Source organism: Anolis carolinensis, chromosome 5, assembly GCF_035594765.1.
Source record: "Anolis carolinensis isolate JA03-04 chromosome 5, rAnoCar3.1.pri, whole genome shotgun sequence".
NCBI classification, from domain to species: domain Eukaryota; kingdom Metazoa; phylum Chordata; class Lepidosauria; order Squamata; family Dactyloidae; genus Anolis; species Anolis carolinensis.
Genome location: NC_085845.1, coordinates 203,478,211 through 203,503,810, shown reverse-complemented (window position 1 = coordinate 203,503,810; position 25,600 = coordinate 203,478,211). Strand labels below are relative to the sequence as shown.

At 41.9% G+C, this 25,600-nt stretch overlaps 1 protein-coding gene across 1 annotated transcript; it reads right to left on the bottom strand.

The window, feature by feature from the left end:
- Positions 1-6,306: 6,306 nt before the first annotated feature.
- On the bottom strand, positions 6,307-23,377 carry LOC134299707 (C-type lectin BfL-1-like). Its single transcript, XM_062983419.1, has 6 exons — positions 23,273-23,377; positions 21,794-21,860; positions 18,730-18,821; positions 14,025-14,171; positions 9,290-9,401; positions 6,307-6,570 (listed from the first exon to the last, which is right to left on the bottom strand). Exons 2-6 carry the CDS (start codon positions 21,858-21,860, stop codon positions 6,500-6,502), a joined length of 489 nt encoding a protein of 162 aa, XP_062839489.1. The 5' UTR covers positions 23,273-23,377; the 3' UTR covers positions 6,307-6,499.
- Between the last annotated feature and the right edge of the window lie 2,223 nt (positions 23,378-25,600).

Here is a 25,600-nt window from a genome sequence, read left to right as displayed (position 1 = left end):
AAAGGTCAACCTTGATATTTTATATTGGAAGGTAGACCTCCCAAGCAGTGGCCCAGAAACCAAGAAGTACAAATATAATGGCATCATGAGCAGAACATTATATCCTTCACTTTGAACAATTGGCCTACTTAGACATAGTAATGTTTTATGCATGGAGGACTTGATGCCAATCATTCCAGAAATGGGCAGTAGCAGAAATCTCTGTAGTAATTTGGGAGAGAAAAGTGGCGCAAAGAGAGGCAATTGGCTGGAAATCTATTGAGTAGAGAAGACTCATGGAATACTGTAATGGGATCCAGCCATGAGTTGACTCCCCATGACAGTTGATTCATTGGGGATACTCTGGTCATGGAATGCCATGAGTATACAGGGAATACCGTGGATGTAGCGTACCTGGATTTAGTAAGGCCTTCGACAAAGTCCCTCACAACCAAACTAGTAAAATGTGGACTAGACAAAACTACGGTTAGGTGGATCTGTAATTGGTTAAGCGAACGAACCCAAAGGGTGCTCACCAATGCGTCGTCTTCATCTTGGAAAGAAGTCACGAGTGGAGTGCCGCAGGGTTCTGTCCTGGGCCCGGTTCTGTTCAATATCTTTATGAACGACTTAGACGAAGGGTTAGAAGGCACGATCATCACGTTTGCAGACGACACCAAACTGGGAGGGAGAGCCAACACTTCAGAAGACAGGAGCAGAATTCAAAACGATCTTGACAGACTAGAGAGATGGGCCGAAACTAACAAAATGAAGTTCAACAGGGACAAATGCAGGATACTTCACTTCAGCAGAAAAAATGGAAATCAAAGATACAGAATGGGGGAGGCCTGGCTAGACAGCAGTACATGTGAAAAAGATCTTGGAGTCCTTGTGGACAACAAGTTAAACATGAGCCAACAATGTGATGCGGCTGCTAAGAAAGCCAACGGGATTCTGTCCTGCATCAGTAGGGGAATAGCGTCTAGATCCAGGGAAGTCCTGCTCCCCCTCTATTCTGCCTTGGTCAGACCACACCTGGAATCACACTGGGTCCAATTTTGGGCACCACAGTTGAAGGGAGATGTTGACAAGCTGGAAAGCGTCCAGAGGAGGGCAACTAAAATGATCAAAGGTCTGGAGAACAAGCCCTATGAGGAGCGGCTTAAAGAGCTGGGCATGTTTAGCCTGCAGAAGAGAAGGCTGAGAGGAGACATGATAGCCATGTACAAATATGTGAGGAGAAGTCATAGGGAGGAGGGAGCAAGCTTGTTTTCTGCTGCCCTGCAGACTAGGACACGGAACAATGGCTTCAAACTACAGGAAAGGAGATTCCACCTGAACATCAGGAAGAACTTCCTCACTGTGAGGGCTGTTCAGCAGTGGAACTCTCTCCCCCGGACTGTGGTGGAGGCTCCTTCTTTGGAAGCTTTTAAACAGAGGCTGGATGGCCATCTGTCAGGGGTGTTTTGAATGTGATTTCCTGCTTCTTGGCAGAATGGGATTGGACTGGATGGCCCATGAGGTCTCTTCCAACTCTACTATTCTATGATTCTATGATTCATGATTAAGTTTGTGTCACTAAATCTGGGGCAAATCTGGATCATTAAAATGGCTTGGATCAATTATGGGGTGGGCAGAAGCCAGTGTACTATGACAGTGTCCAGATGGTCCACTTGGGCTAAGACCTTGTTAGCTCCACTGGCCTCTTCCCTGTGTCCTCGTGGCTCCATCCCCACTTCCTCTCTGGCCAAAGAACGTCCTGTGACATTATTAGTCAATAAACCCAAAGGAATGCCATGTTATAGACATGAAAAATTAATTTGATTCCCAGATGTTGGAAGCACACATCAGGAGACATCCTGTGTCATCTTTATGCTATGGTCCTAGGCTCCCACAAAGTTCTCAGAGGTGAAATGATGAACCTGATGGAAGGACATTTGGCCCAATGCAAGCATTCAGTTCTGAATTTGGGAAGGCTTCATAGTTAACAGCTGGAGCATAAAATTATAGAATCATAGAGTTGGACATGACCCCAAGGGCCATCCAGTCCAACACCCTTCAACCATGCAGGAACACAGAATCAAAGCACCCCCAACAGATGGCCATCTAGCCTCTGCTTCAAACCTCCAAAAGAAGAGTCTCCGACGAACTTCCTGCAGAAGCATATTCCATTGCTGAACAACTCTTACCATCAAGAAGTTGTTCCTCTTGTGTCATGGCCATCAGCTCCCGGAAGTCTGCCCGGCCTAGCTCAGCCTTCAGCAGAAGCAGACAATTTCTAGCATTTGGAGCAAGCTATTGACAGGTTAACCATGCCCAGGGCCGGTCCTAGGTAATTTTCAAGTGTAAGCAAACAGAATTTTATAAAAGCGTTGGATAAACAAAAATGTTGGATAATAAGGAGGGCTTAAGGAAAAGCCTATTAAACATCAAATTACATTATGATTTTTATAATTTTTATAATTCCCTGACTATGGAATTCACTACCCATTGAAATCAGGCAAGCTCCCACTCTGTTAGCTTTTAGGAAAGACCTGAAAACATGGCTCTTTCGCTGTGCTTTTGGTGAGTAATTACTGCTATATATTTCTTTGTTACTCCCCCCCCCCCCCAACATCTATCCTCCAGACTGTGCCACTTTCATGTGTCCCTGTCCAAAGTGGAGTACTCCTTTGTCCCTCTCACTCCGAGTTTTTATCTTTGTGTTCATGCGGCCTGCCCTTGTTTTTACTGTTTCTTTGATTTCTTGATGTAATGTATATTATCATCCATTGTATTGTTTTAATTGTGTTATGATATGCTGTTTTATATTTTATTATATTGTATTGCTCTGGGCATGGCCCCATGTTAGCCGCCCTGAGTCCCCGTTGGGGAGATGGTGGTGGGGTATAAATAACGTTTTATTATTATTATTATTATTATTATTATTATTATTATTATTATTATTATTATTATAATAATAAACTAAGCACCAAAATATCATATTTTACAACAAATCAACAAAAAATACATGATAATGTTATGTAGGAATTACTATATTTGTGAATTTAGCACCAAACATTGAATTGGGATATAGGGCAGTGTGGACTCAGATAACCCAGATCAAGGCAGATATTGTGGGTTATTCTGCTTTGATATTCTGGGTTTTATGGCTGTGTGGAAAGGGGCCTTGTAAAAATAGGACTCCCAGGAGCCTTGGCAGCTCAAATGAGGCCAAAGTGCATTCATCGCACAGTGAAGACCAGGCATGGGCAAACTTCAGCCCTCCTTCCTGGTGTTTTGGACTCCAACTCCCACCATTCCCGGCCTGAGGCACTTCACTCAACAGCCACTGAGCACAATGTCCTTTGGGGAGGGCATGGTCTGGTGCGGTTCTATGCCCATTTTGGCTAAAACTTGAGCTTGAGATGCCTATTTTATCTGCATGGAGGCATGAATGCAGTTTGTCCCCACATTAACAGCCCAGAGCAAAGGAGGGGGGGGGGCTTTGCTATGGAAAACCGGGGGGGGGGGGCTTATGCTCTGTGCCTGAGTAGACAGGGAGAGAGTGAAGGGAGAGAGGGAGAGAGTGGGCCTTGGCCAGCAAAGGAGGAGAAAGAGAGAGGGAAGGAGAGAAAGGCAGAGGCAGAAGGGAGGAAAGAAAGAAGGAAGGAGGTGGACATCAAGGTGGGCAGGTAAAGACCCCACCTCGTTTATTTTGGCATCCATCCCCCTCTCCCCTCATGAGACCCCCATTGGAGTGGAGCCTTTCCCTTTCCCTTTTCCTCCATCCGGGCATGTGCGGAGTGCAGCCTCGGGGACCCTTCCCTCTACATGATGATGTAGGAGCCCCAATTCCCGTGTGTGGGGTGGTGAGAGGCACCAGGGCCCCTCCCCTCCCGTGGGCATGGCCAGGCCCCTCACCTGTCTCCCCACCGGGGCCTCACCTGTCCCACCTTACCTGTCCCAAGCGGCGCCCAGCTGCATTCACCCCACAGATAAGAAGGAGGCGGACAGGCCCAGAGTGGTCTTGGGGCAGAAGCGGGAAACCCTTCCATAGAATCATAGAATCATAGAATAGTAGAGTTGGAAGAGACCTCATGGGCCATCCAGTCCAACCCCATTCTGCCAAGAAGCAGGAAATGTCATTCAAAGCACCCCCGACAGATGGCCATCCAGCCTCTGCTTAAAAGCCTCCAAAGAAGGAGCCTCCACCACAGCCCGGGGGAGAGAGTTCCACTGTCGAACAGCCCTTCTCACTGTGAGGAAGTTCTTCCTGATGTTCAGGTGGAATCTCCTTTCCTGTAGTTTGAAGCCATTGTTCCCTTGTGTCCTGGTCTCCAGGGCAGCAGAAAACAAGCTCCCTCCCTCCTCCCTAGGACTTCCCCTCACATATTTGTACATGGCTATCATGTCTCCTCTCAGCCTTCTCTTCTGCAGGCTAAACATGCCCAGCTCTTTAAGCCGCTCCTCATAGGGCTTGTTCTCCAGACCCTTAATCATTTTAGTCGCCCTCCTCTGGACGCTTTCCAGCTTGTCAACATCTCCCTTCAACTGTGGTGCCCAGAATTGGACACAGTGTGATTCCAGGTGTGGTCTGACCAAGGCAGAATAGAATAGAGGGGGAGCAGGACTTCCCTGGATCTAGACGCTATTCCCCTATTGATGCAGGACAGAATCCCGTTGACTTTTTTATCAGCCGCATCACATTGTTGGCTCATGTTTAACTTGTTGTCCACAAGGACTCCAAGGTCTTTTTCGCACACACTGCTGTCAAGCCAGGCCTCGTCCCCAGGCCTGCCCTAGAAGACAGCTCGGAGCCTCCTTTCATGGTCAGGATTGGGCATAAGGCATCGTGGAGCTGATTTGCATGGGCCTACATGGAGGCTGCAGCGGGGACAAAGCACCGGGCTCCAAGAACTGCGAGGCCGCGGGGCGCTTCCACCGCCTCCTCCCACCAGTGGGCGCCATCCTCCGGAGCTGCCACCGCTCACCATTGGGGCCTCTGCCAGACCAGGAGGAGGGGGAGGGAGAGGAGGAGGTCGGAGGGCGCAAAGAGGGCAGGGGAGCCAGGGAGGGGGAGGGAAGCAGGCTGCGCCCTTCCGACTCATGGAGCCTTCAGTAACCGCGTAGTTTGCCTAACGATTGAACCGCTCCTGATCATGCCTCCTCCTCTGGAACAGGGAGGATATCACAAGTCTCAAACATTGGCTGTGAACGGATAATGAAACAAACAGCTGAGACCTCCACTTGGTGGAGTGGCTCTGGGCAGCAGACAACATTCTATTCTTGCTCTGTAATCTGGCTCTGCTGCTCCTCAGTTTTCAAGAACTTCTGGCTTTTAACCTCTAGACTGAATAATGGTACAGTAGAGTCTCACTTATCCAAGCTAAACGGGCCGGCAGAAGCTTGGATAAGCGAATATCTTGGATAATAAGGAGGGATTAAGGAAAAGCCTATTAAACATCAAATTAGGTTGTGATTTTACAAATTAAGCACCAAAACATCATGTGATACAACAAATTTGACAGAAAAAGTAGTTCAGTACGCAGTAATGTTATGTTGTAATTACTGTATTTACGAATTTGGCACCAAAATATCACAATATATTGAAAACATTGACTACAAAAATGGCTTGGATAATCCAGAGGCTTGGATAAGCGAGACTTGGATAATTGAGACTCTACTGTATTTCCAATTTCTGGACTCTGACCTTAGCCTTGTTTTCAAGAACTCTTCGGACTCTGACAAATGGTGTTTCTGACTCTGGACTGTGTCTTGGCTATTGTTGATGTTTCTTGTCTTGGAACCAGACTCTGCTGTGTTTCTGACTCATGGCATTTCTGACCCTGGATTGTGACCTTGGCTTCCATTTGTTCTTGACTTGACTTTGTTGCCACTCCTGCTTGATTTTATCTAATTGACTTTGGAATATGGCATTGGCTCACTCTGATCTGTTTGAGGTTTGTACTTCTGATATTCCAGCTGGAAATTTAAGGGCTTAATAATGTGGGCTCTTCTGTTAGCAGACTCTTTTGACTTTGGCTTATTCTCCTATGGTGTGATAAAACATAAGTTCCTGTTATCATGTCTGAGTCATGACACTGCATTTGGTTGAAAAAGGATGAATGCTTGGGCAATCAAGATCCTCCCTCCAACTATTACCACCTCCATAAGAGACACCCACAGGATTATGGTCTTCACAACACAAAATGTCCTATTTGGGGAGGAAATGGGAAAAGGAGGAGCAGAGAAAAGGGCTCAGATGAAAGATAGCAATGCCACTCTTGTAAAGTAACAGCCCTTTGAAGGGAGCAAAGACCACATATTCAGAGAAACATGAGCCGATTAGGAGAAGAATCAATTTATTGTCATCAACATCCTCCCTCCAGAAAAAGTTTGAGAGACATCCCATGGAGTTTTAACTCTTAGGATGGAATGCACACAAGGAACTAGGCCACCATAGAAGGAAGAAGTTGTGAAGATGTTCTTAGTCTCCTTAGTGTTCAGCATCTTGAGGCTGTGGGGTGCTGATCCCTCATCAAAACAATGACAGTTTGCAGAGATACGGTTGCTTCACCTCACAGTCTTCGTCGTTAAAATACATGTAGTCTAGAAGAAAACAAAAACTTATCAGAGATATCTTTACGCTCTTCCCCATCACTGCATTTAAAGAATGGACTCTGATTTTAACTGGGAAGAATAATGCAACAAAGAGACCCCCAGTACAGTATGACCCCCCCCCCCCCCTTATCCATGGAATTGATATCCAGTTTCACTTATACACACTCCAAAAAATGTCGCTCCCATCGGGTGTTTGTGGGTTTCCAGTGTAATTCTATGGTATGGCTCCAGCTCAAGTATAGTCAAAATATGAGTGTTCTTCAAAAAGTTTTTGCACTTTTATATTTTTGTTGGAAATGATGAACATGAAGTTAGGAGGAGCAGTAATTGGTCATGTCTGAGAGCACCATGTGACTAGTTTGTCTGGTAAGATGGCTGACTTTGCAGTTTAGTAGAAGAGTTGCTGCGCTGTAGTGAAGATAGCTGCACAACGTATACATTGCACTAAAAAGGAACAGTGCTCTGTTGTATGCCTTTTGTGGAAAGAAAATGTACCGGTAGCACAGATTCATCTCCACATGTCATCTGTGGTATAGTCCAGATTTAGTGCCATGTGGTTTCCACCTTTTTGCACTGTTCAAAGAAGATTTAAGGGTAAAAAGATTTTCTTCTGATGGTGATGTGAAAGCAGTAGTGCATCAGTGGCTATGTGCATAACCAAAAACATTTTTTTGCTGATGGCATTAAAAATTTGCTACAATGGACTTAAAGTGAAGAAAATGGAGCTGTGAGCAGTATCAGCCACAAGACATTGAGAAATATTTTTTTTCCGGAAATAAAAAGAATAGATGCAAACCTCTCAAGACTCAAAGGATCTCCCTTTTGAGAAGGAGAAAGAGAAGGGACGTTGTGGTCCCAGAGACATCATCATGCAAACAGATGCAGACAGAAGTAGCTCTGATTCATCTCTTACTATACTATATTTCTGAAAAAATGATCTAAAACGTGCCCTTAAATCTGCTGTAAATTTACCAACTTAGTCCAGAAAATCTTCCATGAGAAATTGTAGAGATAAAATAAGAATTTTAAAAATCTAATTAGTGGTACTATTTTTCAAAATATTTATGCGAGATGAAACTGTCTGGTGAAACCAATTACAAAGAGTGAAAGTGAACTAATTTGTTAAAGAACTGTGGGAATTAAAATTGTTTAACATGCCTAAGAATCAGATAGCCATAACATCCTGGGACTGCAGGGAGCCTCTGGGCTGATTCCAAACAGCAAATAAATCAGGAAGTCTCCATAGAAATGAACCAAAGAGATGCAATGTCAATAAGACCAAGATTTAAAAATCAGAAAGACCAGATAGAAGTTTCCAGGAGAGGATATCTTCCACAAGAAGAAGATCCAGTGAGAGAATTCTTGACCCAATTAAGAACCATTATGAATGTAATGAAAAATTTGAAGGCCAGAATTGATGAGAGAATTATGCAGGTTGAAGATTATTTATAGAAAGGGCAACAAGAGATGAAGAAAGATATGCAACCGATGGCAGACACAATGAGTGATATTTTGAAGCAGCAGAAACAGCAATAACCAAAAATAAAAATAATTGAATTGGCACAAAAGAAGATGCAAATGGATTTCCAAAGAGATTCCACCCAACTCCAAAGATTAGATTATTTGCAAAGAGAATACTTTTTGATGTTGAACAGAATACCGGAATCTGTACAGGAACCTGATATGGCAATACATAATTTGTGGCTGGAATCCTTGGTAGACCAGAACAAATGGTCAAGCCACAAATTGACAGGACCTTTATAGTCAAATCTCAACACACAATAAGGATTAAACTTCCAAGAGTTGTGATTGTGTTGTTTACAAGAAAGAAAGTACAAGACCAAATTTTTCAAGCCCACACCAAAGAGCCAATTGAAATAGGAAATACTAGAATTTCAGTATTAAGATAACTTCCGTCTCAGACAATAAGGAAAAGAAGAGATCACTTCTTCCTGACAGATAAACTTAAGAAGAAAGACTACAGATAATTAGTGATTGACAAACTGACTAGGCTTATACAATCGCCAGACTCTTTTCATCAATTGTTGATCAATTGTTCAGCTCAGGTCTTGCAAACTCAAGACAGCTTGATTGATGCAAAGCATCTTACCTGCAACTTTCCCCAAATATTCAATATTATTGCTCTACTCATACCATTCTTCCATTTTATTTTCCATGATGTTGACATCAACTCAGGGAACTCAAATGAATGGGAGTCCTCATCAATTGTCCAGCTTAGGTCTTGCAAACCCAAAGCAGCTGTGACTTCCTTCAGTGAGTCATACCAGATGTTATGTGGTTCTCTATCAACTTTACCCAAATATTGAATATTGTTGCCCTAATATTGTTCTGTTCCTCATCCTACTCTCCCACTTCATTTGCCATGAAGTTGGCTTCAACTTATGGTGCCCTCAACATCTCAGCCTAGGTCTTCCAAATTCAGTGCAACAGTGGCTCATAGGGTCAACACTTTTGCTGAAATTTCCTAAGCACTATCAGATTTCCCAATGAGTCATTTTGTGTTGTGACACATCTTATACAACAAGAAATCAAATAAATACTGAGAAAGTTGGAAGACTGAGTTCTCCAGGGCTTTGAGGAGGTGGTGGTGGTGGTGGTGGTGTTTTGACTCTAATACATGGCAGTTGCTTGCCCAACTGTGCTTCTTGAGCATCATTGTCTAAAACACACACAAACGGCTCCTCACCTTTACTATACAGTTCAACACAATTCTGTTTTTTGTTACAGTTGGACGGTTGGCTGGCTGCCCAGGGTAAGTAGTCAACGGCAGAGTTATCTGACCATCTCCATAGTCGATACTGCAGAAATAGAAAAAGATCTTCACTGGGGAAGAAAGGTAGCTTTCCGTCCTCTTTGCCTTTATCCACCACCCACATCCATAACCCTTCAGAAGCAACATGGATGGCTTGCCCCCCTTGCAAATTTGCATGGCCCTTCTAGAATGGGGTCCCTTTTACACCACACAAATATACCCTGTTTCCCCGAAAATAAGACAGGGTCTTATATTAATTTTTGCTCCCAAAAATGCACTAGGTCTTATTTTCAGGGGATGTCTTATTTTTCCATGAAGAAGAGCTCACATTTATAACAACAAAATGAACATTTATTATATACTGTAAAGTAGTTGTCATCACAAACCAGCATAACCAGACAAACTATGAATCCTATCAAGAATTTCTTGTTACTACCATTATTTACATGTACAACAATCTATGGTACCTCTTGCAGTTTAGGTTTCACAAGGTTTCCACGCTGATTTCTCTCTATTCTAGTTTCAATGTAGTCATGAATGATGAATAATATAATATACTATAATAATAATATGATAATATAATAATAATATAATGATATACAATATATTAATGAGATAATATAATATAGGATATAATAATAACAGAAAATGATAATAATATGGTATTAATAGGATAATATAATAATGGGATATAATAACAGAATAGCATAATAATATAATAATAATAGGATAATATAATAGAATAATAGAATGGAATAGAATGATATAAAATATATTAATAGGATAATATAAAATGGAATATAATAATAATAACAGAATATGCTAATAATAATAAAATAATAATATAATATAATAGAATAATAGTATAGAATATAATGATATAAAATATATTAATAGGGTAATATAAAATGGAATATAATAATAACAGAATAATAATATAAAAATATAATAGAATAATAATAGAATAATAATATAATGATATAATAATAATAGAAAAATATAATATAATGATTTAAAATATATTAATAGGATAATATAATAATGGGATATAATAATAGTAACAGAATATGATGATAATAATATGGCAATAGAATAATAGTATAAAATAATCAGTTTCATGGCATAGGATAGGAATAAGGATGAGAGGAGAATCCCAATGCGTCCTGTACCTTTAAGGAGCAAAAGCAGCAGGACGAAAGCCCTCTTCCTTCCCTCCCTCCCTCCCACCCTCCCTTGCTCTGGCTCCAGGAGCCAATCAGAAGCCTCTGGGAAGAAGAGAGCATGGCCAGCATGGCCAGGACGGAGAAGGAAGAAACGGCAGCGCAGGCAGCAGCCACGGAAGGTTTTCAAGCCTCGGCTGGGGGACAGGCAAGGCAAGGCAGGCAGGGAGGGAGGGAGGCACAGAAAGAAAGCACTTTCCCTCCCTCCGGTGTATGTATGTGTGCTGCTTCTGCCCTGCAGCCATGCTTCCCAATGGAACTCTGCTGCAGCCTTAGCTGCTAGGTCTTACTTTCAGGGGAGGCCTTATATTTGGCAATCCCCCCAAAACCCTGCTAGGTCTTATTCTTTGGGGAGGTCTTATTTTCGGGGAAACACGGTAGTACTGTGATTTCACTGTCACATCCTGTGGAATTCTGGGATTTGTAGTTTAGGGAAGGACCTTGAATGGGTAAGGTATCCGACAGTTTTACTGGTAGTCCTCCTCGTCTTTGTTTATCAAAAGATTGTTATGTGTTTACATTTGTTCCTTGGAACCAAAGGTGAAAAATACTGGCCTGATCCTATTTGCTAATACTGACTAGAGGAGACCCATTAGAATCATAGAGTTGGAAGAGACCCCATGGGCCATCTAGTCCAGCCCCATTCTGTCTTGCAGGAAAAGCACAATCAAAGCACCCCTGACAGAAGGCAATCGAGTCTCTTTTAAACTTCCCAAGGAAGGAGCTTCCACTGGACTCCGAGGCAGAGAGTTCCACTGCTAAACAGCTCTTCTTACTGTCAGAAAGTTCTTCCTAATAATGTTCAGGTGGAATCTCCTTCCCTGTAATTTGAACCCATTGCTCTGAGTCCTAGTTTCCAGGGAAGCAGAAAACAAGCCCTACTCTCTCTTCCTTATGACATCCTTTCAGATATTTATACATGGTTCCTCTCATGGCGCCTCTCAACCATCTCTCCTGCAGGCTAAACATTCCCAGCTCTTTAAGGCACTCCTCATAAGACATGGTCTCCAGACCTTTGATCATTTTAGTCACCCTCTTCCTCTGGACACCTTCCAGCTTGTCAACATCCCTCTTCAATTACTTTGCTCAGAATTGGACACTATTCCAGGTGAGGTCTGGCCAAAGTCGAATACAGAGGCACTACATCTTCCCTTGACCTAGACACTAGACTCCTTTGGATGCAGCTCAAAATCCCATTGACTTTTTAAGCTGCTGCATCACACCGTTGGTTCATGTTCAACTTGTTGTCCATGAAGACTCCAAGATCTTTTTCACATGTATCTTTATTATGGAACCAGGTGTCATCCATCCTGGATCTATGCATTTCATTTTTTTCTGCCCAAGTGAAGTATTTTATATTTTTCCCTGTTGTGATTCACTTAGTTAATTGGCCAATCCACTCTCTAATATGTTGAGGTCCTTTGTAATTCCAATCCTGTCTTCTGGAATATTAGCTATTTGATTTCGGTGTCATCTGCAAACTTGATAAGCATGCTCTCTAAACCTTCATCAAAGTCAGCCGATGTTGAACAGAACTAGGCCCAGGACCAAACTATCTTCATGGTACTCCACTTGTCATTTCTTTCCAAGATGAAGAGGAACCATTGGAGAGAATCACCCTTTGGGTTCAGTTGCTTAACCAATTACAGATCCACCTAATAGTAGCATTGCCTAGCCCAAATTTGACTAGTTTGCATGCAAGGAGGTCATGGGGAACTTTATCAAAGGCCTTCCTGAAATCAAGATATGTGACATCCACAGCATTCCCTGCATCTACTAAGCTTGGAACTCTATCAACAAGAGATATATTTAATCTGGCATGACCTATTTCTGAGAAATGTGTGTTGACTCAATAGAATTTACTAACCTCTTAAGAGTTGGACCTACAGTTGTGGAGACTAAGTCCAGGCAGTCCCCGAGTTACAAACATCCAATTTACAAATGACTTATAGTTGAGAATGTATTTGAGACAACAGAAAGGGAGAGAATCTTTCCTAGAAAGAGAAATCTACTTCTGGAAGAGTAATTAAGTAATTATCATGGGAAAAGGAGTCTCCACTGAAGGTTTATCCTCAATCCTTGTTTCCACAACAAGCCAAATTTTTCAAAATCCAATTCTCACAGGAACAGAAAGTGAGGTGGACTCTTCTGAACAGGGGCACAGTCAGAAAAAAACACACAAAACTAAACGCCCTAGAACCACTAAACTTGGCAACAGAACCCAACGCCCTTGCCGCTAGGTTTCTACCATGAAACCCAACATTTAGAACCGAACCGGGACCCACAAAATCCCAAAACCAGGCAAAAATGATCTGTGTTCACCCTTCCCTATGAGATCCAAATCTTCATGCGCAGATCATTTTTGCCTGGTTTTGGGATTTTGTGGGTCCCGGTTCAGTTCTAAATGTTGGGTTTCATGGTAGAAACCTAGCGGCAAGTGCGTTGGGTTCTGTTGCTAAGTTTAGTGGTTCTAGGGCGTTTAGTTTTGTTGTTTATTTCTAGGCTCAAATACCATAAGCTGTGGCTTATGGGAATCCTTTGTTGGCCAGGTGGAATAGCAGTGAATAGCCTTGCAGTCTCAAGGCCTGGTCGTTTTCTAGAGTAGCTGGAGCTTTTTGTTGTATGAACGTAGAGGCATGGATGAGGGGTTGTGCTGCCAAGTTTAGTGTTTCTGAGACGTGTAGTTTTGTTGTTTTGTCCTAGGCCGAAATTTCATTACCCTTTTATATATATAGATATATAGTACCTGTTTTGACTTGCATACAAATTCAAATTCAATTACAGAACTTGGACTGCTTGTAACAAGATTCTGGCCAATATGGTTCCATCTTCTGCATCAGGCCTGGGCAAACTTGGGCCCTCCAGGTGTTTTGGACTTCAACTCCCACAATTCCTAACAGCCTACTTGGAGGCATGCCTGTAGCCGGGGGGGGGGGGGGGAGGGGAAAAGTTGTTAGGGGTTCAACCTCCCCCCCCCCCCCGAAATTTTTCAGGTTAAAAAAAACCTGGTTTACTCATGAATTTTAACTGGTTAACCAAATCCCCATGCTAAGTCTGTGAGGCGCAAAAAATAGGAGTCCCTCCAGGCACTATCTCAAGCAGATATTGACAGGTCTGTAACTGGGTTTCAGGAGGGGTTTTGAAAATTTCGTGGGGGGGGGGGGGGTTGAACCCCTAACCCCCCCCCCCCCCCCACAAAATTTTCAAAACCCCTCCTGAATTTTTTTTCTGCCTACGGCCCTGCCTGGAGGTCCAAAGTTTGCCCATGCCTGTTCTCCATGGTAGTCCTTCAAACATTTCGTGATGGCTATGTTCTCCATTGTCCATCAGTGTCACAGTTGGAGAACTACATATGATCCTGGCCAGCATCCTCTTCCTCTGGGGAGAGTATGGCACAATGTGGACCATGCAAATATTTTGGGATCAAAGGAGAACTTGATACCGCTCACCTTCCCACGAGAGCTGCTGAACAGTCCAACCCAAATCTGATAAACTTCATCGTAGTGGATCTGAAGAGAGGACGACACGGCCCGCAGCTCACGCTCGCTGAGGATGGAGGCAAGATGGGAACTCTTTCCATAGGTTCTGCAGTCTGTCTGCAAGAGGTAAAAATATCGGGCCTTGAGACCCAAACCTGCTCTATGTGTGCATTGACCTGAGTGAGGAAGGTATGATCTTTGGGTCATGTTTAGATCCCACTTTTGTGGTTACTGACACCACCTCCCAGGCTGCATCTACAAGGTGGAAATAATGCAGTTTGACAACACATTCATTTTCATAGCTCAAGCCTAGGGAATCCTGGAGTTGCAGTTTTGCAAGGTCTTTAGCCCTCTGTCAAAGAGTGCTGGTGCCTCACCAAACTACGAGGGCTATCCAGAAAGTACATGACGTTTTGGAATTAAAAAAGAACAAAATATAGGATAAACCACTTACGATATGCAGTTGAAAGCCACACTGAAATAGTACATTTCAACATAGTTCTCATTCAGATTTAGGCACTTATCACAGTGAGGAATGACTTTGGAAGTTTCATAGCCTCAACACTTTCCCGCCGCTGCAACCAGCCTTATTGCAACGCTGAAACTCAGCCAGGCTGAACAATGAATGCAAGGGGAAGCAAGGAAAAACTCAGCTCTTGCTTCTTTAGCAAAGGGATTTGAAGCATTTTCCTTTCGCTTCCCTTCCTGCAGCTGATCCTGGTTGTTGTAAAACCTGGCCAATCCTGCCTGCTTCTCCTCGGAAGCTGCTCTCCTCCAGGCCGCTTCCGGAGCTTGCTTGCTTCCCTTTGTATTCATTGTTCAGCCTGGCTGAGTTTCAGCGTTGCAATAAGGCTGGTCTCAGCGGCGGGAAAGTGTTGAGGCTATGAAACTTCCAAAGTCATTCCTCACTGTGATAAGTGCCTAAATCTGAATGAGAACTATGTTGAAATGTACTATTTCAGTGTGGCTTTCAACTGCATATCGTAAGTGGTTTATCCTATATTTTGTTCTTTTTTAATTCCAAAACATCATGTACTCTCTGGATAGCCCTCATACAAATCCCATGATTCCATAGCATTGAGCCTTGGCAGTTTAATTGGTGCCAGGTTGTAGTGCAGGTGCACCCCCAGTTCTAGATTATTATTTTTTTAAGATTTTGGGATATCCATATTTGCATATATCTTCGCTACATAATGAGATGTAAAGATAATGCATTTAAAGTCAGGAGGCCAGGAGGATCATTTCCTGGGCAGAAGTCTGTGTCACAGGTTGCACCTCAAAGGGGAATTTCAACTTTGCAAAGTGATACAAGGTGTATTTATACAGTGGGATTGCCTTGATCCCACTTTAAATGTCATGGTTCATTACTTGGGAGTTGTACTTTCACAAGGTCTTGAGCCTTTTCTATTGAAGAGTATTGACACCTCACCAAACTATGACTCCCAGGATTCCATAGTTCAAGACGTGTCCGACTGCATTCATTCGACAGTGTAGATGCAACGGAAGGTTCAGTGACCCTTATCTGAAATAATTGGGGCCAGAAGTGTTTTCGATTTTGGTTTGTTTGGTTGTTATTGTTGTTGTTGTTTGTGTTTGGATTTTGGAATACCTGTATTGGTAGGTAGATAGATGATAGATAGATAGATAGATAGATAGATAGATAGATAGATAGATAGAGATAAAAAGATAGATAGATAGAGATAGATAAAAAGATAGATAGATAGATAGATAGATAGATAGATAGATAGATAGATAGATAGATAGATGATAGATAGAGATAGATAAAAAGATAGATAGAGATGGATAAAAAGATAGATAGAAAAAGATAGATAGACAGAGATAGATAGATAGATAGATAGATAGATAGATAGAGATAGATAAAAAGATAGATGATAGATAGAAAAAGATAGATAGAGATAGATAAAAAGATAGATAGATAGATAGATAGAGATAGAAAAAGATAGATAGAGATAGATAAAAAGATAGATAGATAGATAGATAAAAAGATAGATAGATAGATAGATAGATAGATAGATAGATAGATAGAGAGAGATAAATAGAAAAAGATAGATAGACAGTAGGCTTGCTCAAATAATTCGTTTTCCCCGTTAACCGTTATTAATTCGTTATTTTCGTTTGTTTTGAAGCAATATACGGCATTGGTTGTCCACACGTCTGGATATCGCGGTTTCGAATCGCGAGAGGCCGTTTTTCGTTATGTCGTCGTTTTTTTCGTTAGGAAAAAAAAGCTTTTGCAAATCACCCAAACTCCCACCATTCAGGCCCTTTTCTTTTGCCCCTCAGCAAAAGGGGCGTCACGGGCTCAGCCAATGGGAGGGGGCGAGGGGGAAGGAGGCCGAGGAGGAGGAGGAAGACGGAGGGGGGAAATGGCCGCCGCTGCTGCCGCCTCGCCTCAGCTCAGGCCTGATACTCAGAGGTTTTGACGTCTGTGCGAAGCTAGGCAAGTGGGGTTTATATATCTGTGGAAGGTCCAGGGTGGGAGAAAGAACTCTTGTCTGTGGGAGGCAAGTGTGAATGTTGCAATTGGTCACCTTGATTAGCATTGAATAGCCTTGCAGCTTCAAAGCCTGGCCGCTTCCTACCTGGGGGAATCCTTTGTTGGGAGGTATTAGCTGGCCCTGATTGTTTCCTGTCTGGAATTCCCATTTTCTGGGTGTTGTTCTTTTACTGTCATGATTTTAGCTTTTCTGTAGCTAAAAATGCATATAAAATTGATTCTATAGGGAGGATAAATGATTGGATTTCAACTCCTACAGCTTAGCTTTCTCTGCCAATAATGGTACCATATCAAACTAAACCTCCCAAGATTCTGTAGCAGTGAGCCATCTTGGATATTGTAAGGGATTTATTATTATTATTATTATTATTATTATTATTATTATTATTATTATTATTATTATTAGACCTTGCTCCCAGGAAGGTGCCTTCGCTGTGGCTCCCAACTTATCTATCTATCTACCTTTCCACATATTCTCCACATTGTGTGTATGTGTATGTATATTATATATACATGAGCCCCGATGGCGAAGTGTGTTAAAGCACTGAGCTGCTGAACTTGCAGACCGAAAGGTCCCAGGTTCAAATCCCGGGAGCAGAGTGAGTGCCCGCTGTTAGCTCCAGCTTCTGCCAACCTAGCAGCTTGAAAACATGCCAATGTGAGTAGATCAATAGGTACCGCTCTGGCGGGAAGGTAATGGCACTCCATGTAGTCATGCCGGCCACATGACCTTGGAGGTGTCTATGGACAACACTGGCTCTTGGGCTTAGAAAAGGAGATGAGCACCAACCCCCAGAGTCAGACATGACTGAACTTAACGTCAAGGGATACCTTTACCTTTACCTATACACACACACACACACACACACACATTATGCAGGGACTATATATATATACACAGTATATATCACACACACACCAATTTAACAAAGTTTCAGCCACAAAAACAAAGTTTCTGAAGTAGAACAATGACTTTCACAGTAAAGACAACCCAATTTAACAGGAAATAAGACTTTCAAACCAGGAACAGATTTCTGCAATTATTAAAAAATGGTTTATTATAAAAGCTATGAAAATTCGCCAAAAATCAGAGGATAAGGGAAACGTTCCAAATTTTGGTGAGCTATCAGTGTTAAATGTGTTCTACCACTGTACCAAGTTTGAAGAAGATCACTCAAAAAATGAGGGTGGGAGAGTCCTGTAAAGTCCTCTCCCTCTGTGCTGTTTTTGGGAATTGCGCATGCGCGTCCGCCATTAATGAATTAATTTAGAAAATAACGAATTTTCATTAATTTCGAATTTTTTTGGGGGCCAAATTCGGAAATACCATCAGAAACGAAAAGCTGCCCCCCTCTAGTTTTGAAACGAGTTTAGAATCAAATTTTTCGTGGATCGATCAAGCCTAATAGACAGAGATAGATAAAAAGATAGATAGATAGATATAGATAGATAAAAAGATAGATAGAGATAGTTAGATAATAAAATGATGATAGATAGATAGATAGATAGATAGATAGATATGGATAAAAATATAGACATATATATATATATATGTGTGTGTGTGTGTGTGTGTGTGTGTGTGTGTGTGTATGATAGATAGATGGATACTAGATAGATATCGGCTCCATCTCCTACACACACACATACACTATCTATTATCTATCATCTATCTATCTATCTATCTATCTATCTATCTATCTATCTATCTATTTATCCTCACTCATGCACACACACAAACACGCACACACACACACACACACACACACATATACACAATCCATTTTGTGAATGTTTTGCGCATGAAACAAAGTCTGTGCCCATTGAACTATTCAAAAGTCAAGGTGTCACTGTCTTAGCCATTCATGTGGACAAGTTTTGGAGTATTTAGGATTTTGGATTTCAAGATAAGGGATGAGCAAACTATGTTGATGGTCATGGCCATGGAAACTCACTGGGAGACCTGGGGTGAGTTACACCCTCCCATCCTCCATGGAAGGCAATGGCAAACCTATGAATCATTTTTGCCAAGATAACCCTACGGGACATTGGCTACAAGCTGAAGATGAGCTGAGGACACATCACAGCATCTTGAGATCTTGGAACGCTGGGCAGAAGATCTAGACATCTAAAGGAAGTGGGGCGTGGGTTGCTCCTTACCTCTGCATCGTACCAATTCAAGGGGGTCCTGGAGAAGTAATAGCAAAACTGCTCATGTGCAAACCAGTTAAGGGGGCAGGAGATGGAGGAGACTGGAAGAAGGAGGGAAAATGGTGCATTATTTAATGTATTGTCAAAAGCTAGCATCTTTTTTTGAGAGGCAATAAGGGAACACTATGTGTCATTTTGCAATATTATTATTATTATGAAAGAGCAGTGAAGGGAGCACTATATTTTGAAAAAGCACCTTTTAGAGAGGGAAATGAGGGAGCATTATGTATACAGTACTTTTGAATTTTTATTGTTGGTGTTCCTTCAGGAAACAACTAAAGACCTGGATGTTTCGGTTGGCCTTTGGTGAGACAAGCATTAGATAGCTAACCCCATACGGTATTATCCGGTATTTATTAGGTCCCTATTGTATTATCGATGCATTTTATCTCATCATTGTATTCTTACATAGATGTTTCAGTTCTTCCACCTATGTATATGACTGACATTGGATGGTTGACTGACATTATCAACTATTATAATACCTTTGTTTTATATTGTATTTTGTTTTTATCTTGTTATATTGTGAACTGTATGTATGTTGTTTTTATCTGATTATGTTGTCTGGGTTGTAAGGCCCGTGTGCCTTAGTTTGCCCATACCTGGTGTAGACTCATATAATGCAGTTAAACTGCATTGAACTGAGTGATATGATCATACAATGCAGTTCAATCTACGAGGGTTATCCAGAAAGTAAATTATGTTTTGGAATTAAAAATGAACAAAGTATAGGAGAAAACATTTACCATACGCAGTTGAAAGCCACACCCAAATACCACATCTTACGTAGTCGCCAATCAAATCTAGGCACTTACCATAGAGATGAATGAGCTTGGCAACTCCTTCCCCACAAAACTCTGCCGCTTGCATCCTCAACGCGGCGTTTTGGCGATGATGCGTAGGTGCAGGTAGGGGTGACTGATTAGTTGAGGGCGCAAGCGGCAGGATTTAGTGGGGAAGGAGTTGCAAAGCTCATTCATTGCTATACTTTGTTCATTTTTAATTCCAAAACGTAATCTACTTTCTGGATAGCCCTTGTATAATGCAGTTAAACTGCACTGAACTGGATGATATGATCATACAATACAGTTCAATATACATTACAATTCCACTGAACATAGGGCCTAACTTTGACCCTTTATATTCATACCTCTGATGACCCTTTAAGCTCTAAGGGCCCATCCAGACAGGCCCAAAAACAGGGACCTGTCTCGATTTTAACCGCGGGATCCAAACAACACCTCCAGTAAAACTGAATGAATTAAACACCTGGTAAGATCTGGATCTTATGGTAAGATCTGGGTCTTACCAGGTGTAGGCCCTGTGTGGGTTGGAGCCTGAGTGAATCCCTCCCTTTCCTGGTGCATCATTTCCTCAAGAGTGTGAGGAGGAACATTATGATGGCCAGGTAAGTTGTAATTACTTTTTACCATGAAATCTGGGGAGCTTTGGGATGGCTGCATGCTATCCCAATTGTAATTGGGATGGCATGTAGCCACCTCCTTCCTGGAAAGCCTGTTTTTTTTTTATGGGAATGGGGAAGGGAATCCGTGCTGAAGGGGGTTTTAAAAACACGTTTTGGCGTGGATTTTGGGCCTGTGTGAAAGTGCCTCAATCACCATCAAAACAACAATGGTGACAGTGTTGTGACTCAGCTGGAACCTCAGATTGACTCTGATGAGGATGATGGGATTCAGGTTTAAAATCAGGTTCAAAATGTCCCTGTTGTAGAAGATGAGGAACAGAGAGAGCAATTTCATTTTCCTACAGCAAGGAATGATGAAACTAGCCAGGTGTAAATAGACTTGGAAAAGGAGGACAGTTCTCAGTCTGATAATGAAGCTCAGTACATCAACGAGCAGGCTGATCTTGATGAAACAGAATCTTCAGATCGAGCTGACCGTCTGGAAGGGTTCGGAGGAGTGTGAGAATCGCAAACAAGAGAGAGGTTAGAGGCCAGAGAAATGCCTTCATGTTTTGCAAAGGGTATTAAAGCAATGTGTTTGGAGATAAACCTTTGTCAAAGCAACTTTTGTTCAACCAAGAAGCAAGCTCTCGTTTTTCTGGATTATCTTGCAGCTCTTGTGTTCATGTTCCTGGGACTTTGTTCATTCCTTGTGATTTCTTGAATTATTCTCTAAGGCTTTATTTTGTAATGAACTTTTGGAACTTTACCTGTTCTTTTTAAGAACTTTTTTATCTCCTCTAATAAACTGAAAAGACTTTAACCTGTGTGCAGTTTGGTGTATATAGCAAGGTGAAGCTAACCTGAGGTGTGACAGACAGAAGGCTTCCTTATCTGATTCCTTTCTGTATTCTGCATACATAGTTTTGTCAGTCTTTCTTTGATCAAGATTTGAGTAGCAGGGTTGTTGCCAATCTGTTTCATCCATTCTTTGAAAGTGGGGTCCAAATTTCATCTTCTCTGTGACAGACCGCATAGCGTGCACCCACACTATAGAATTAATGCAGTTTGGCACCACTTCAACTGTCATGGCTCTATGTTGTGGAATCCTGGGACTTGTAGCTTTACAAGGTCTTGAGCCTCATTTGCCAAAGAAGTGCTGGTGCCTCACCAAGTCACAACTCCATTGATTCTATTGCGCCGAACCATTACAGTCCAAATGAGCTCAAATTGCATTAATTCTGCAGTGGACATGCACCCATTCATGGCCAAGATAAATTGTCAAGTGCTTTTTCTGCATCCAAAATTATCAAAGCCTCACACTTTTTATTATGGGCTTCATAGTATCCATAATATGCATAGTATTGAGATTTAAATCTCTCTTTGACAAAGCAAAAAAGAAATCTTTACTTAGAATTTGCGTATTAGAGTTTGTAAAACTTTTTCCCAATCTCTTTGCAATCGCTTTTGTATTAGCAGCAAAAGGGGAGTCTTGTGCCTTAATTAGGAAGGAATGCCAGGTTTAAGTGGCAGATAAAACAGAAATGCAGATAGAATAGTGTATTATAGATGCATCAATGAAAGAGTTACAGCACATTAAGACCATACCTTGTGAAATGAAGGAGATAAGCAGGAGGCCCACAAGGGTGAAATGGGACCTTGACGTTGCCTCCATCTGCACCCAAGAAGAGAAAACAAAGCAAAGAAGTTTTGTGTAGAAAACAGATAGTTACTCCCATTGAACATGGACTAAATCCTGTTATTAATTCTGATTAGACCTCACCATGGAATTAATTGGAGGTATATCCAAATAATCTACCTATACGTTGATTCAACAGTTGCTTTAATGAGTCTAAGTTGGAATGGTGTCCTTCGTTTTGATTGCATAAACTTCCTAAAAGTATCTTGAAATGCAACCTAAATATGAGAAATGTCTTACAATGTAATTGTAGATGCAACTTCCTTGTAGAATTAATGCAGTTTGATACCACTTGAACTGCCATGGCTACAATATAGAGCAGGGGTCCTCAAACTTTTAAGGCAGAGGGCCGGTCCGTCATCCTTCAGATTGATGAGGGGCCAAATTATCATTTGAAAAAAAAAAACCCGAAAAAAATCCTATGCACACTGCACATATCTTATTTGTTGTACAAAACAACAACAATAACAAAGAAAGACCAATACAATATTTAAAAATGAAAATAATTTTAACCAACATAAACCTATCAGGATTTCAATAGGAAGTGTGGGCCTGCTTCTGGCCAATGAGATAGTCAGGTTGATTAGGATTGTTGTTGTTGTTGTTGTGTGTCTTCAAATCATTTCAGACTTTGGGCGAGCCTAAGTCCAAAATTATTTATTTATTCATTTACTACATTTATTTACTACATTTATATCCCACCCTTCTCACCCTGAAGGGAACTCAGAGCAGCTGCATGTACATACAATATATTATATTATTACCATAGCACAATATTAGCATTATATATTACTATATTGAACTATACCACTATACTGTAATATTATATGTAATATATAACATATAATTAATATATAATTAATATTATTATATGGTATTATTATTAGTATTATATTGTATAAAATGATAATATTATCAATATCATATGTATATACAATATATTATATTATTAAAACTGATATAAAAATATATTATAAATGAGGGCGGGGGCCAGGTAAATGACCTTGGAGGGCCGCATCTGGCCTCCGGGCCTTAGTTTGGGGACCCCTGATATAGAGGCATTGGAATATTTTTTTAATGATTTGCCATAGATTTTTGAGAACTGAAGGTTATTTTAAAGATAGGCATTGAGAGGGCAGCATACTTTATTGCTTTTGATTGTGTGTTTACAAGTAGTTGTTCAATTTTGTTTTAAGGTTGACTTTGCAATGTTTCGACTATGTTTCACGCTGTGCAAAATGCAAACACTGATCACACAAAAGCAATAGAGAAAAACATCAAGAGTAAAGTGCTACCTGTCCTCTTGTGTCACCCAAGAAAAATGAGGAGGAAAACTATTGTTATTTTGGAGCCTCCGCAATAACTGATGGATTGTGAAAGCTACTCACCAGTCTGTCTGTCTGTCTTTTTTTGACCCGTTTTGGAGAGATGGGATCCTTCTCAGCAGTAACTCTATAGCATTGTGTCCCTTTATAGATGGTCAGATGCAATTTGTATGGGATGTGAAAGTCAATGGAGCTCGGTCATAAGGAAGAGCTACTGAACCAAAAAGGCACAATTGAGCCACTTTGGGCAGGAGGATGGCCGAGGGAGATGTGGCCACAGGAGTGAATGGGGTCCACTGTTGAGATGGTGCCCTCACAAAGTAGATCCAGATCTACTCCATGACAGATTGGGGAAAACTTAGAGTCCATTCAGATAGGCCCATATCTTGGGACTTGTTGCGGTTTTATTGTAGGCGTCCAAATGACTCCTCTGGTAAAACCAAATTAATTCGGAACAAAGCAGAGTTTCCTACTTTGCTCCAAATTAATTAAACACCTGGTAGGAGCCTCAATGTGGCTCAATGTGTTAAAGCGCTGACCTGCTGAACTTGCAGACCGAAAGGTCCCACATTCAAATCCGGGGAGCAGAGTGAGCACCTGCTGTTAGCTCCAGCTTCTGCCAACCTAGCAGTTTGAAAACATGCAAATGTGAGTGGATCAATAGGTACCACTCCAGCAGGAAGGTAACAGCGTTCCATGCAATCATGTCGGCCACATGACTTTGGAGGGGTCTACGGACAACGCCAGCTTTTCAGCTTAGAAATGGAGATGAGCACCAACCCTCAGAGTTGGACATGACTGGACTTTACTTTTACCTAAGACCCGGATCTTAGGTGAGATCCGGGTCTTACGAGGAGTGGGCCCTGTTGGGATTATGTCCAGGGACCACATCACATGATCCCTAGGCCTAATCTACACAACTCCTCCCCCAAAATCTCAAAAGAAGCTTTTAAAAGTTTTAAAAATGTACCAAGCCACCACCATTTTGTTGTGCCAGGAGGGTCTGAGTAGGACCATAACAGCAGCCAAGTAAGTTTTAAAAACTTTTAAGGGTTCTTTTGGGGGGTGTTGAGGTATCAGCATGCCATCCTGATTGGTATTGGGATGGCATGTCACCACCCTTCCGAGAAAGCCCAAGTTTCTTGGATTGGAGTGGGGACAGAAATGCGTATCAAAGCGGATTTTTAAAACCCGCTTTTGCACGCATTTCTTGGATGTCTGGAAGCACCCTTACTTTCACCCAGGGCTTATCTACACCTGGCAGTTTAGCAAACATGTCCCAAAGCAGATTCGGATTTGGCATGTTTTGTGCCCAACCTGGAGATGTTGTTGACATGGCTCGGGAGCATGGCTGCTCGTCTGGTGTGGTCTGGATCCTACGTTTTCTGTGTGGCTGCCTCGGTTGCTCCTCGCTCACTGTAGCATCACAGAAGTATTTTATTTATTTTTATTATGTTTATTTATACCTTGTTCTTTCTCTCCACAAGGAGACTCAAGGGATCCCAAGGGTCATCCAGTCAAACCCCCTCCGAAGGAAGACACTATCCAAGCCCTCCGGACAGATGGACATCCAGACTCTGCTTCAAAACCTTCCATTAGAGGAAGAAACTTATTCCACTGTCTAATTGCTCTGACTGTCAGGACATTTTTTCCTAATGTTTAGGTGGGATCCCTTTTCTCTGCCATTTGAATCCATTGCTCCATTGGATCCCAGTCTCCAGAGCCGCAGAAAACAAGCTTTCTCCCTTCTCCTCAATGGGACCTCAGTTCAAATATTTAAACATGGCTCTCACAACCCCTTCTCTCAGCCTTCTTTTCTCCAAGATAGACATGCCCAGACTCCTAAGCCATTCCTCATAGATCTTTGACCATTTTGGTGGCCTTTCTCTGGACACATTCTAGCTTGTCTTTATCCTCTTGAATTGTTGTTCTCACAACTGGACACAAGATTATTCCAGGTATGGTCTGACCAAAGCAGAGGAGAGTTTGACTAAAATGTCCCTCAATGTGAACATGATACGCCTGTTGACGCAGCCTGATGCAAGCCTTTGAGTTGCTGCATCACACTTTTGGCTCATGTTCAGCTTGTGTCCTGTTGAGACCCCGAGATCCCTTTCCTGTGGATTGCTTTCAAGCAAGGTGTCACCCATCCTATACCTGTGCATTTAGTGTTCATTACCAAAGTGTTGTCCTTTTTTCCTTGTTGAAACTCATTTGGTTAGTTTTCTCCCATCAGCTCTTTAATCTGTTAAGCTAATTTTGGATCTCGATCCTGTCCTCTGAGATATTAGCTCTCCCTCCCAATTCTAGGTGAAGGTAAAGCCATAATCCCATTCTGTTTTGCTCTGGTCAGACATTTGACCTGGAATAACCCCATGTTCATTTCTGGGC

Bases quoted from the DNA above. Each gene is read 5' to 3' on its own strand.
- LOC134299707 (XM_062983419.1), bottom strand. From the start codon at position 21,860: ATGGAGGCAACGTCAAGGTCCCATTTCACCCTTGTGGGCCTCCTGCTT. The intron at 18,822-21,793 runs GTATGGTCTTAA...TCCTTCTTCCAG, and splicing joins TATCTCCTTCATTTCACAAG to TCTCCTCCATCTCCTGCCCC. The intron at 6,571-9,289 runs GTGAGGAGCCGT...GTTTTCTTCTAG, and splicing joins TGTTGAACTGTATAGTAAAG to ACTACATGTATTTTAACGAC.